Here is a 14,225-nt window from a genome sequence, read left to right on the forward strand (position 1 = left end):
TACTTAATGTTACTCTGATCCGGTTACTTATGTTGTGGCAGATATTTAAGTAAGCTTTCTTAACGCTAATGTTATAATAGTCAGATTGCTCTGAAGATGGGAGGGGATATTCTATTCATTTTCACGTTCACACAGTCAGTTGATTTTTGCCGGCCGTCTTTCCTGCAACGGCAGTTTTTCTGTATTTCCTCTATCCTGTAATATGACTTGATAGCTTTAAACTCCGCACACGGAGCTCTGATTAGTCAGCAGGCGGTGCTTTCACTGAGTTGATCTCTTAGCCTGCAACCTAACCTCCTCCCGAGGAGGTTAGCCGCTCAGCATAAGTTACCATGGAGATCTAGCCCGCTAAAAAGAGAACCAGCGTCGTAGGACCGGAAAGCCAGAGTTTTCCCTGAAGTCAGCCGGCTAAGAGAAAATCCGGCTTCGTAGTACAGGCCTCTGGTCTCCCTTGAAAAAGAGATCAATGATCTCAATGGGATACACCTGGATAAATAAAGGTTTGAAATGAAATGAAATGAACTAGGAGGATTTATTCTTAAGGAACATAATGTAAAAAATAATAATGTTAGTTGAGGCTCAACTTGGAACAAACCCATATGGTTTGAGATGTATTTAGCAATCAGCCACATTCAGAGTGCTTTGAATAGCAGCTAAGTACTTGGGTGTTACTACAGGAACAGGATCTGCTGGTGCTGTTTGGGAAGTACATTTCAAATACAAAGAAAACCACACAACAGGTAATACATGTATTGAAGAAGCAACACATCACAGCAGGCTAACTTATTGTATGTACTGGATTAACATGTTGTTAACTACGTAGAGAGGGCCACCTCCTCAGAGCAAGTGAAGTGTGTCAGAGTGCCATGTCCTACCTTTCTCTGATGAAGTCCGTCAGCTCCTTGGAGGAAATCTGGCCATGCTTCATGTTATGGTAGAGCACATCAAAGCCATTGTTTTTTTCACCCTGCATTTCAAAGACAAAAAAGGAATGCAGATAGATAAGTCACAGCACCAAGTCCAACAAACAACAACTACTTTGTACTGACGTTACCGTGATGGCCTTTTCTAAAAGCAGGACTCTGATTGTCTGCATACCGTCCAGCTGCATGTGCAGAAGCCTCTGGTCAACCATACTCATCTTTGCCATGTTTGAGAGAAAGGTATGTTCAAAAAAAATGTATGAAGTGTTGTGGACTGGTCTATGTCTGGAGCAGATAATGTAAGAGATAGAGGTCTGTCCGTCTGTGTTCCCGTTACCATGCCACCGGGGGACGGGTGTCCAGTTGCACTGATGCCCTAAAAAATTGCAGATACCTCTGAATAATTTAAATTAATGAAACATTTTGGTTTTACATTTAAGATTGTTCTTAATAAATCACAAATGACCCTTAAAGTACAGATAGAGTGACACCCTCTTACTACTACTAAAACTACTACTACTGATATTAAATGTTTTAATAATGAAAACATATTATTTGTGTACCACATACTTATATAATCCTACAAACAGAATACACAACATATGAATGAAGGCAATTCAATACATCAATTAAATTGCAAGCAAAAGATCACAATGAATTCAAAGGACAATATTAACATAATAAATACAAATTAGTTTTTGTTTTTGTATTCTTTCACCAAGCTACCTCCTTTATCAGAGCTAGAACAATCAATCAGCCAGGCTGACTTGTTCATATTAGCTTATTGCAGACTTATAAAATGAGTCACCAGACTGTTTTTCCAACAGAAGGCCCTGATAAGTTTGTATTTGATATTGTGTATTGTTGTGTACGATATGTATTATGCTGACTATCAGCATGCTAAGACTGATAAGGCCTTTGCAGACTGTATCAATAAATCACCTTCAGATTCAGATAATAAACTCTGAACTTCACTATTACAGTAGATAGGCCAGGTGGCCTCTGCTAGAATGACTTTGATGGTGCTGGGTTTGTATTCAAGATAAGAGCTACGCTGATTTGGAGAACAGTTATTGACCTGACCCTACCTCTCTCAGTGTTTCCCCTAGGTTTACTGCTTTTAAATCCTCTGGAGCAGAGTGAGGAGCTGTGAATTATTGTTATTGATTAATGCATCAGTGTTTCTTAGGGTCAAAAACACTAAACTCACAACTTAAAATGAAAGCGTTTATTTAATAAAAGAGCACATGTTCAATGTGAAAAGTGACAGTAGATATAGATTAGTTGCAATTTGGTGCTATATATATATATATATATATATATATATATTAAAAAAAAGAAATTAGTTTAAAAAATAAAATTATAATTATTTTTTTTTTTTAAACACCTTGAATTCCAGGGGGGGCGTGGGGCGTGGGGCTCCGTTGGCGTGGGCGCAGCGCCCCTCCAAGACAATGGTAGGGGAAACACTGTCTCTGGCTGTCTGTTCACAGTAGTAGAGTTGACAGGGCAGGCACGTTGGTCATACAAATGATGTTCGGCTGAAGGAGCCGACTGTAGGCTTTGGTACAAAGCAGAGAAATAATTCTCCATTATTATAGACAGGTCCTCGTGGGGAGGGTATTTAGATTCTGTATCTTGATGGCCACCTCACAGAAGGCCTGACCTGGGAGCGGCATACTGACTTGTGGAAAGGCAGAGACACTTGAGAAAGTTCCTGGGAGTTTCTACTCCTGCTGCACTAAGCGTCTCCTTACTGTCTGGTGAGCCAACAGAAGAGGACAGGACCACATGTCCCTACACATAGGGGTTTGTTCTGCTGGACACACAATAGGCAGTGCTTGACCCCGCATAAGGATATTTACACCCTGTGATGGACAACAATAGTAAGGATCCGACCTTTCAGATCACAGCCTTTTCTCCCTGTTTAGGTCAAGAAGATCAAAAGTGAATACACCAGTTCAGCACTGAGAGGCTCAGCAATAGCTTGTAAATCAATATCACTAGGATCTTAATGAGGTCACTAACTTTAACCCCCACAGAACTCACTTTCTTTTATTTAAAACTTTTTAATGCACAAATTGCATGACATTTCATTGAAATTGTACCCGATTATGTAATACAAGTGGCCTACACGCCTGACACACCTAAAACACAAACACCTTCTTGGCATTTCCCAGAACAGAAGAATGACTTCCTCAATGAGCTCCTTCAGGCCGTCTATTTAGTGACAGAGGGAATAGAACCATGGCTTGAAGCTAGGAAGTGCCTTTAAAACCCTTCTCTCTCTCTTCTAAAGCAAATGGTAAAATATAGTAGATTCTGCTGAACAGCATGCAAAGAACTGAACAATAGCTCTACCCACATGCAGACAGATAAGGAAAGTCATATGTTCAGTGAAATGTAATCATGATAACACAGCAGTTTATCCTCATTCTTGTCTAAATCTGGCAGCAAACTTTGTTTCACCTCAACCCGAGAGTCACAGATACTTCCTGGTTCCTGGAGCAATACGCTGTCAGCAGTTCGGTAAACAGGCAGCTTTAACAAGTCCTTGTTTTTGCACATTGACAAAGAGTAAAGGTCAAAATGAACCTCAGAGGTAGCTCTGATATAACTCTGTTTAGAGAGCAAATAGACATTAAAAAGAAAAGCCCCCTCTCTGGGCTACAGCTCACTGACCTATATTCAACCCCAGCGAGCAGACCACTGAGATTAGCTTCTTGTTGTAACAAGATAACCGTAACAAAGTAAAAGTTTAGCAGTAACCCGGCCTGCAGAAAACAGCATGATATGCAAACTTCTGCACGCATTAGATGTCAAGACGGGAAGGTGAGGCACCGACCATAACAGCTGACCTTATGTCCTCCATAGGGCTGCACGATTTGGGGAAATCATCTAATTGCAGATATTCCGATTGCGATTGGATTTGCGATATTTGTTTTTAAGCGACCCAACGGAAGTTTATTGTAAAATGCGGCCATATCTCCGGCTAGGAAGGTCGTATCAACGTGCTCCCGTCTCTAGCACCCCCGCAGCCCGAGCTACGAGTGAAAGAACTAAACTTACATGAAACTTCCGTTGGGTTAAAGTCAAGCTTCAGTTTAAGATTCACCCTGTAATAGAAACATGTGATGGAGCATTACTAACCTGACTCAGATGCTTCACCAAACCATCTAGGAAAGCTCCATTGGAAGCCATTTGGAAAAGGGCAGGCACTTTCAAATATACTTGGCAGGTGATTGGATCAATCTGTCTATCACCTTCTATCATGGGCCACTTCTGATTGGTTAACAATGGCTGGTACATGTGGAGCACAGCACTTCTGATTGGTGTGGATGACTGACACACAAGAAAAAAAAAAAGAAAAAAAAAAGTTTAAAAAAAGAATCGCAGGCTTTGTGATTTGATAATCGCATCATTTAAAATCGCATCATTTAAAATCGCATCATTTAAAATCGCGATTTCGATTTAAAATCGATTAATCGTTCAGCCCTACTCCATTATACTGCCTAGATCAAAAGGAACTCCGGTTGCAGGACATAAGTAAAATATGCCATATGGTTGTTGAATACAGCAATAATGCTAATATTTGAAATCAAATTACAGATCATAAAGTGTACTCAATTTGTTTTGTCTGCTGCTTTCAGTAGCCTTTATTAAAAAAAAAGAAAGGAGAACATTTAAAAGAAAAAGATTTCTCCAACTTTCTGTTATTGAACAAATGAAACATTAAACTGAACACAGAAGGCTCCAAACCACAACAATCCCCAGGTCCAGTAACCTATACAGTCTAAGGTGCAGAATTGCAGTCTTTCTAAATGTGTTCATCACACAAGTTGACATCACAGTGACGATTACAAATACAAAATACTGTGCACCTATACGAAACACAAAGAGAGACAAACATTGACAATTGGCCAATCAGTCGACAAAACAGGGAAGTGACGAAAAGTGAGTGAAAACACACAGCGGCCCAGAACAGAGCAGAACAGGAAGAGACTCCATTCTGTGCAACAACTAACTGTGCTCATGTGGAATGTAATATCAATGAGTACAAAATGTAAAATAAAAACAAACACAGGAAACTGCTCGGGGCGTTTTCAGCAGCCATGTTACAATATCAATTCTGCAAAAAAGATAATCCTACAAAGCAGGAGGCAAGAATGAACCCCCTTGAAACCAACCAGAAATGTCTAAGAATTTGAAGTTGAATAGAAATGTCTATATGTGTCTACTGGCTAGTTCAGGATTGTACAACAGGGAGAATTGGAGAAGTGATACTGGTGTGTCGCACAGTTTCTCAATGTCCTATTCTGGACACTCATTGATGAAAGCCTCCCTACTGGGTGTTTAATATTCCAACCACACATTGTGAAATTCAGAAGTGGTCTTTATGCTTGGATTTAGATGGAGAGGTTTTAAACTCCCTGCCCCACCCAAAAGAGAGGATAACATGCTGAGAGGTTAGCACACATGTCACTCACAGTCTGTTTCAGCAAAAGCACAGTATGCCGCTGAGACAGCTTCCAACAGACTGAATAGTGTCAGCTGTTCCATATCCAAACACTGCCAATATTAACACACAAACAGATTGCTTTAGTTTTCTCTTTAGCACTGTCCCATCTAGCAAATCAATTTAATAAGCATGGTATCAAAATGGCAACATTTGCCAAATGAAAAAAATCTAAGGGCATGAAGTTTAAATGCTTTCGAAAATACATCATTTGGGGTTTTCCCCTTTCCTGAATTGTGCTATAAAGGTTTTTGTGCATCTACAGGGTATATGCAGGAATCCTGAAGTCAAATGTAATACCTTTTAAGACCTTTTTTAAGACCCTTTCCATACATTTTAAGACCTCATCGCCACTTGGAGTTTTAACGGCTACATTGGCGACACACTTTACCTCACATTTACTATATACAGTATTGATTGTCCTTCCTCCTTATCTTCCAACCATTTGGACGCAGACTTGCATTTCCCCATAACGATGTTGTTTAACAACCGGCGTAAACGGACCTTTGCGCGCTATCAAGCAGTGAGCGTGCGATGTCCTGTTCAGATGACGTCAAATCCAACGGGATGCCATAAATAAACTACACAGAATCACACTACACACCTACGCAATGATTACATTCAGGCAGACTGTAGAATACAACCTCTTTGGACAATTGATATACTTATTGCAAACAAGCTACAAAATGTAATACCTTGGAAAATGCCGTTTAATACTTTTTAATAGCCTTAATTTTCGCTAAATTGATTTATCAACTTTTAATACTTTTCAAGACCCTGCGGACACCCTGATCTAATGGCGCATTTCCACAATGGCGCGGAGTGCGGTTTAAGCGTGCCGTGTCGTGCTGGGCCCGTTTTTGGTTGCGTTTCCACTGTTTGTTTGTTTGTAGCCTTTATTTAACCAGGTGAAAAATCCCATTGAGATCAACGATCTCTTTTTCAAGGGAGACCTGCAAAGTTGCACTATGCCTAGTTCCGGCCCGGGGCTACTTTTTCACCTTTTTTCTGGCCCGACAAAATCGTGGTTCTATCGGGGCCAACAACCAGGCTGAGTCGGGCTGAGTTTGCTAAACTAGAGAGAGAATCGCTGGCAAGGGGGCTACAACTACAACAAGATGAACATATTTGACCGTGATTTAATTGTAATACACGTTTCAAAATGATGCCGAAGTAACAACATACTGATACCGGTTAGTAAAAACCATGAATTAATGCTTTGACAAGTCTGCAGACAGACGGCAGGCGAAAAACCTTTTAAAATGTGTGTTGTCTAAATGGAGATCGGCTAAGCTAACGCAATATATGCTCCGACCGTCCACACTCAAAACAACGGCCTATACAGACATAAATAAAGCAGCGACTGTACTCGCCATGACACAGACAGTCTGTGGTTTGTACTTGTTCAACTTTTGTCTAGTTTCTGAACAGATATGAGGAGCTGTGAGCTTGAGTGCTAACAGCGAACGGCTGATGTTGTTTTTCTGGGGTGCTCATTGAAGATGACGTCACGGCTCCGCCTACACTGCGTTACTATAGATACTACCCCAGTTCCTAAACTGTAATGGAAGCGCAGCATTAAAGTGAGCCGGGCCTAACAAGGCCTAACAAGGCCTAACAAAACCGTACTAAGTCGAGCGAGGCCTGCAGTGGAAATGCGCCATAAATGGTCTTGCTGCAAAGGTTAAAATCCCTGTGTTCCCTCCAGAGGGAGTTTCTCTCCCACACACTCCCCCCCTGCCTGAAACACCTCCATTGGACTCCTTTGTTTACCTCCGTAAAATAGTGACATCACTATGTACAATCACGCTTCTAGTGGCTAGCGCTCCAACATATTGTACATGCTAATGGGTGAGATATCTCTCAGCGGTTGACGAATCACAACAGAGCCGGCCAGCTAACCAATCAGAGCAGACTGGGCTCTGGTTTCAGACAGAGGGTGAAAAGAGGTGCTGCAGCACAGGCAGTATGAGAAACATAAAGAGCTTTTTGAACATTAAAGTATGAAACTTGTCGCAGAAGAGACACAAATACTAATATGAACCTGAAAATGAGCAGAATGTGTCCTCTTTAAAAGCTAGAGAGACTTATACAATGAGTAATGCCTTGCACACAGCTGTTAAAAGCAGTAAGGATATATATACATAAAGTAGCACATTGCACACAGTTGTTAAAAGCAGCAATATGACATATACACATATAGAACAGGCTTGAAAACAAGCAGAGCATATAGATAGAGGCAGCAAAAATAGAGTTTACTGCTGACATGTGCAAGAGTGAATCATGAATTGTTTTTATTGGTTACTGCTGGAAGATCTATAAGTGTTTCATTTTTTGATTGCATTGAATTATATTCCACTCTCTTCAACCTCAGTCAGACCAAATGACTTGCTGTAGGCGCGCTTCCTTCAACAGAATAGTTTAATGTCCTCTACCCATTAGTATTGGCTCTTATGGGTATATAGGCCACACATTCTTACACAAGAACCTAAATCCTGTGCTATGTGTGCACGGCTCACTACAGGGGACTCAGCGTCTTGAATGCTTGAGGCTGACATGAAAAAATGTAGGTAATAGCCTGGCAACTAGACAGCTTACGTCATGGTTAAATGTACACTAATGCTCTTGCTGGAAGAGTGGTTTCACTCATGAGCAAGGAGAAGGTGAGCTTTGATGGGAAAAGCAGCAACCTTACCTCATTACCAATTAAAGCAGAATTGAACACACACCAAGACATACGTTCAGGTATTTAGACTGACACAGGTCTGTTTCCCAAGCAGAAATGAGCTGCTGCTGAGGGTTCATGGAGTTCTTAACTGAAGTTATAATTATTAACTAAAACAGCTTTGCATTAGTGAGAAAGCTTTGACTCTTGATTCTGCCCCCACTTTCCTCGTGGCAATTTAACCATTTCATTTCTAATAATTCCTTTTACTTCATGGACAATAGCAACATGTCAAAATAGTCATTTTAGAAACATTTGAGAATTGAATCTGAACTTGGAGTGGGCTATATGGTTAATGATTCAAAAGAGACAAAAATAAAGTTCAGAAAGCTCTATCAATCAGCTACTAATGGCGCTTTTCCACTGCAGCACGTTTTTTTTTGCTTTTCCACTAGGGGTGGTTCCGGCTCAGGGCTCTGGCCCTCCAAAATCGAGGTTCTTACCGGGCCAATAACCGGGCTGAATATGCTAAACTAGTGACGTAAACACTCTCGACTGCTGATGGGTCAGAGAGAATCGCTGGCAAGGGGGCTACAACTACAACAAAATGAACATATGTTACCGTGATTTAATTGTAATACACGTTTCAAAATGATGCCGAAGTAACAACATACTGATACCGGTCTGCAGACAAGACGGCAGGCGGAAAACCTTTTAAAATGCGTGTTTTCTGAATGGAGATCGGGTCGACCAGGCTAAGCTAACGTTGTATATGCTCCGTCCACACTCACAACAACGGCCTACAGACATAAATAAACCAGTGACTGTATTCACCATGACACAGACAGTCTGTGGTTTGTACTTGTTTAACTTTTGTCTAGTTTCTGAACAGATATGAGGAGCTGTGAGCTCTGAGTGCTAACAGCTAACGGCTGATGTTTTGGTTTTGTGGTTCGCATTGAAGATGACGTCACGGCAGTTTTACGCAGCGTCGCTCCGCCCGCCGAACAGCCGATCGCCCCGCCTACCCTGCGTTACTATAGTAACTACCCCGGTTACTAAACTGTAATGGAAATGCAGCTTAATGTGAGCCTGGCCTACCAAGGCCAAACTAAGCTGTGCTAAGCCGTGCTAGGTCCTGCAGTGGAAAAGCGCCATAAGAACACAGAACACACACTCCACAAAACACTACGTGATGTTTAAATACATGTTCAAGCAAAAGCACCAAACTTTCCCTTGTTGTAGCTTTTCAAATGTGAAGATTCACTACTTATAGTCTTCATGATATTTAACCTGATTTATGTTGGGGTGTTACACTGCTTCTTGCACAGAACCAGCCACTTAAAGACTTCAACTTGGCAATAGATAATTGTAAGGGCATTTTTCATGAATTTCTTACCAAAGAATAGTTGACAGTGAAAAAGGTCGACGTTTCAGCCCTATTTGTCCTGTTAATGTTTTGTCCTTCAATACAAAATATAGAAACACAGAGACCTAAATACACCATATAATAAAATAACCAAAAGGAGTCGGACACAGCAGTCTCATAAATGCCCTATTGACACTCTTTCTCATTTGTACTGAGCAAACAGATACCTGCGTCAATAATTGAGTCTATTTAAAGTATGAGATACAGGAAGTGGTAGAATCAAAAGGCTCGGTTCAAGTCTGTTTCATGAAGCCGTGGCCAGAACACACACCACAGACTGCTGTTGGAATAGACACAGGATTGTGTTTTCACACAACAGTAACATCCCTGTTATTACAGGGTGAGAAACACAAAAAGAAACAGTTACAAGGCCAATGTTTAATCTGAGAAAACACCTTTAAGGACTGATAAACAAAACCACAGTGCTGCAGTTGATCATGTAACATCTGCCGGAAAGAGGAGGACAGGAATTCACTTTCTTTCTTTCTGAGTATAAAACCAGTTCCAAGCTCCTGTGTTTAGGGAATCCAGTGTTTATGGCCAGACACGCAGTAAGGCATCTCGTGACAGAGAGAGCTGCTTATCTTCCAATATTTTACTGCCTATTGCTATAACTAAAATGAAAAACTAAGACAGAAAGTCTCTCAAAACTTCCATTCATTTTATTATCATACATTGTCTTATTTTCAAGGTAGTGTCCATCTAGGGGCTAAAGCTAATGAGAAGTGTCATTATTTGTATTTTATTAATCATGAATTAATCAAGAAAATAATCTAGTGTTAAATTACTAATAGAAAGAATAGTTAGCTGCAGCCTTAATACATGATTTGCACAGCATTTGTATGGAAATAAAACTTCTGAATAGGATTAACTAAATATAATGTGCTTAAAATAGAATATTAGACTACACCTAAGACAATAAAAGATATGCTGCTTCAATGTTACATGTTAAATACACCATATTGCTAAGCAGGCTGCAAAGTAGATTAGCTTTACAAGAAACCTATTTCTCTTCATTTTTAAAGCAAACTAACAAAAAGGATTTGTCACTGCTGTAGCGTACATAGTATGTGCATTCATCACATTATGGTGCAAAATGTATCACATGTAGCCGAAGTGTCCATAGGAAGTCTTGGTTATATCATTTCCACTAGCAGCTCAGTAAACAGGAAACAATCAGGTGCTCAGAGTGTCCCGGGGGACATTACTCTGTGTTCAGGTAAAAGCACTGGAAAGGAATATGACTGCACACATTCACTGAGGATTCAACAACACGAGCCTCTCTCCAGACAGACGGTACACGATGGCCTGGTGTAGTCCCCGGAGCCTTGTGCACAGAGCGGGGAGACAGCAGCATGACATCACAGTGTCTGCCCTGGGTCATGTGACCAGGGAGGTCTGGGAGCGGTGCACTGAGCTGTCACATCAGACAAACAGAGCGTAGTATGTGGTGAGCACACACAGCCGGGCTTTGTTTGGGGGATAAACATAAATGTGGAGGAACTTCACCACTACTTAGAGTCGGGCTGGGACATCAAGTGTATGGCTACTGGAATAATAATAACATATATTTCAATTATTCTGTACCCTGTTTCTTCTTGCACTAATTTCATTTTTTGTATTTGACTGCCTTTGAATGTTGAAAAAGGAATTCATCACACACAAATCATAAAAATGAAAACAACCACCACGAGGAAGGATATGTGTTACGAGTGCAAACACAAGTCAATGTTGATCCAAACCGTTTCACCCTAAGGGGACGGTATTCTCACAACTCACTGCAAAAACTCAGCAAGATCTTCCCTCTACAGATAAAGACTGAAAGCAATATGGCAGCGTGTGAAAGCTGAAAGGAAATGTGTCAATGTCACTATTGTTGATCTCTTCTTGTTTCTTTGGTTTTTGCTGTTATTGCGACACTTGAGCGACAGTGACTGTGAAAACTGGAGTGTGAGAACCTATTAGACCACAAACACACACACACACAGCAGGGAGGAGAAAGACATCCCGCCAACACTGTTTGCTTATCACGCTGCCATCTGATTTTCCCATGACTCCACATTAAGCATGTACTTATCATAGAAGTATTGCTAAAAAACATTAAGTTAAGGCCAACTACCTGCTGCTTTTGCTAACTTGACATCTGTCTGAGATATTTCAGCACATGTGGGGACAATCTCCCATGCAGACTTTCCTCGACAGGCCTCAGTTAACTTAAGCTTACTCGTGCACATTTCACACAGAAAAAGGGAAACGGACATGCGAAACTTGAACACGAATCTACTGAGCGGAAATGTAGAAGGGACAAAAAAAGTGCTGCAGCTTTGACAGCATGGCGGTTCCATGTCTGGCTCCTAATTCCTAAAGAACATGTTTATTCAGCTGAGGGGTCATGTTGTCTATTACAGATTCATGCCAAGATTGCACACAAAGAAGAGAATCATTGAAAATGTATCCTGGCCACAGAGTGAAAGAGCAAAGAGCGGAGACAGGTGTATTCTCAAAAGTGAAGACTAGTGTGTCTGCTTGTGGTGATGATTTGTAGTCAAGTCAAAGGGAAATGGATGCAACTCCTAATGCCTAGTGTGTGTGTGTCCTGCATGTTAAACACACAGCTGATCTTTGCCATCACTGGATTCTCTTGTGTCCCCATACAGGGCACAAAGGGCAGATTGAAGAGTCAAGAGCGTCTCGGCTCTCCTCTCCTCCATTTAGTTCATGATGAAGTCTCCTTTAGAAAAGGGCTTTTGGGTTGACAGCACTGCACTTTTAAAAATGACTTTACTTAATGTAATGTTCAGTAACACAGCTAATGTTATCAGCTTTGTTAGCTGGTAGTGAGGTCCACTGAGGCGACAAACCAAAGCTGTGTTTCCCACATTAGAGAAGACGGAGATGCAATATGAGTGTTGGCTATGTGACAGTACTTTGTATTGTAGCATAAGCCTGGAAAATAGTAATGTAGCAACTTCTTAATCAACAAAGAAGCACTTAATCCATTCAAATATGTATCATTCTTCATTCGCCAAATGTACACAACAATTTGAATTGGTGATACAGCGCATTAAAAGAAGAAAGCTAAAGTTGAAAAGATTAATATAAGAAGTTGAAGAAGGTTAAAATACAATAGTTATACACATTATCATATCCAAATTCCGAGCAATAAATGTACTGCATACTACCTCAGATATTGCACAGTGCATATGCATATGTTTGCAATATGAATTTGAATTGAAGCACTACATTTTTAACAAACTGTATCATCATAGATAACCAACAGAGCAAAGCAATAACACAGTTATTAGCAAATATATCCCATTTGCAGTCGTCCCATTTATCTTTGCCTATTGATCAAAACTCTTTAGAGTGGTCAAGCAAGATAACAGCATTAACAACTGTCTAAATGACTCAAGACAAATTCAAACATGACCCATACTTGCAACAGTGCTATCAATGTATACAATCGTTGGCCTTAGCTTAGAGCTGTTAGCCCAAATAAAGCTGGAATTTCTCTCACTTTCAATAACAGTCTATTTTTAGGGCTTTAGGGTTTTGCCAAAGCAATACAAAAAGACCAACAGGTTGTTGTAAAGGTAGCACTGAGGAGGTAATGATTCGGTGGTTTGGTTAAGACATTGCTTTTACTTTTCAACCTGCTACCGCAGCCACGTCAAATCGGAAGAGAAATGTCCTTTCGGAAGTAAATAGATAACACTGTATACCGCTTATTAGTAATACAGATACCTCAGCACTCACTATATAAATATAGGCTTAATATCTGATACAGTAGGAGAGTGATTTCGTGTTTTTTTAAAGCTGTTCTCTAACTTACTAAACATCTGGTCTCTCACTGAAACTTTGTTACGGAAGAAAATGACGCGTACGTCCAGGGGCTGTGAATGACAGCCAAGGCGACCAATAGCATTCAAGGAAATGACCATAAACATTCCAAGCAAGCCTGAGACAGCCAATTAGCGCGAGCAAGGGTGGACTCTTCGAGGTTTCAAGTTAGATGGGTTACAGAGGCCCAAACCCCCGGGGTGGCAAAATAATAATCGCCGAGGAAAATGAACGATGGCCGGGGGGCTGCTGACCAGTAAGTCTGGCGGCACCGGACACCACCGGCTCAACAGCAGCAAGCTATGAACCTCTGCAACGTTAATAACATTTGATTCCTGGCTGACATGGCCATGATAGGGAGGGAACACAGGAACAGAATAATAAGGAATAGCACCGGTTGTAAACAACGTGAATAAAAGCACAACCTACCCAGAAATTCTCTAGGAAGTAGGGCGTTATCATCTTGTTTTATTCCTCTTCGCCGCAACTCTTAAATGTGTTGTAAGGCAACTTTTAAAGCGTAAATCATCCACCGTCCTCCCCCCGTTTCTGTTGTATCTGCCTTTCCCCGTTTTCCTCCTCTCCCCTTTCTTCTCCCTCCCCACCTAAAGACTCCACCTCCACCCGTCTGTATTGCGTCTCTCTCCCCTATGGCTTCTTCCCGTTTACATTTTATGGAAGAAATAGCGCCTCCTTTGGCGGATTAACACTAGTTCGGTAAAATGCTGCCTTCATGTGTTTCGCGTAAACTCCTGTACTCATGTAGTAGGCTGAAAATGTTGCAGTGGTATATTGAAGGAAAGAAAGCTGCGAATTAGCCTAAAAGATGTCTGTCATAATTGACTGATAACG

General features: G+C 40.9%; 1 protein-coding gene across 1 annotated transcript in view; it reads right to left on the reverse strand.

Annotated features, from left to right (window-relative positions):
- The window catches only part of fcho2 (FCH and mu domain containing endocytic adaptor 2), a 54,471-nt gene extending 40,467 nt beyond the window's left edge, over positions 1-14,004 (reverse strand). The window contains 2 exon segments of the mRNA XM_034122815.1: positions 876-967; positions 13,803-14,004. Coding sequence (XP_033978706.1) covers positions 876-967; positions 13,803-13,835 — 125 coding nt within the window. The 5' untranslated portion in view covers positions 13,836-14,004.
- Between the last annotated feature and the right edge of the window lie 221 nt (positions 14,005-14,225).

This window comes from Trematomus bernacchii, unplaced genomic scaffold (genome assembly GCF_902827165.1).
Source record: "Trematomus bernacchii unplaced genomic scaffold, fTreBer1.1, whole genome shotgun sequence".
NCBI lineage: Eukaryota > Metazoa > Chordata > Actinopteri > Perciformes > Nototheniidae > Trematomus > Trematomus bernacchii.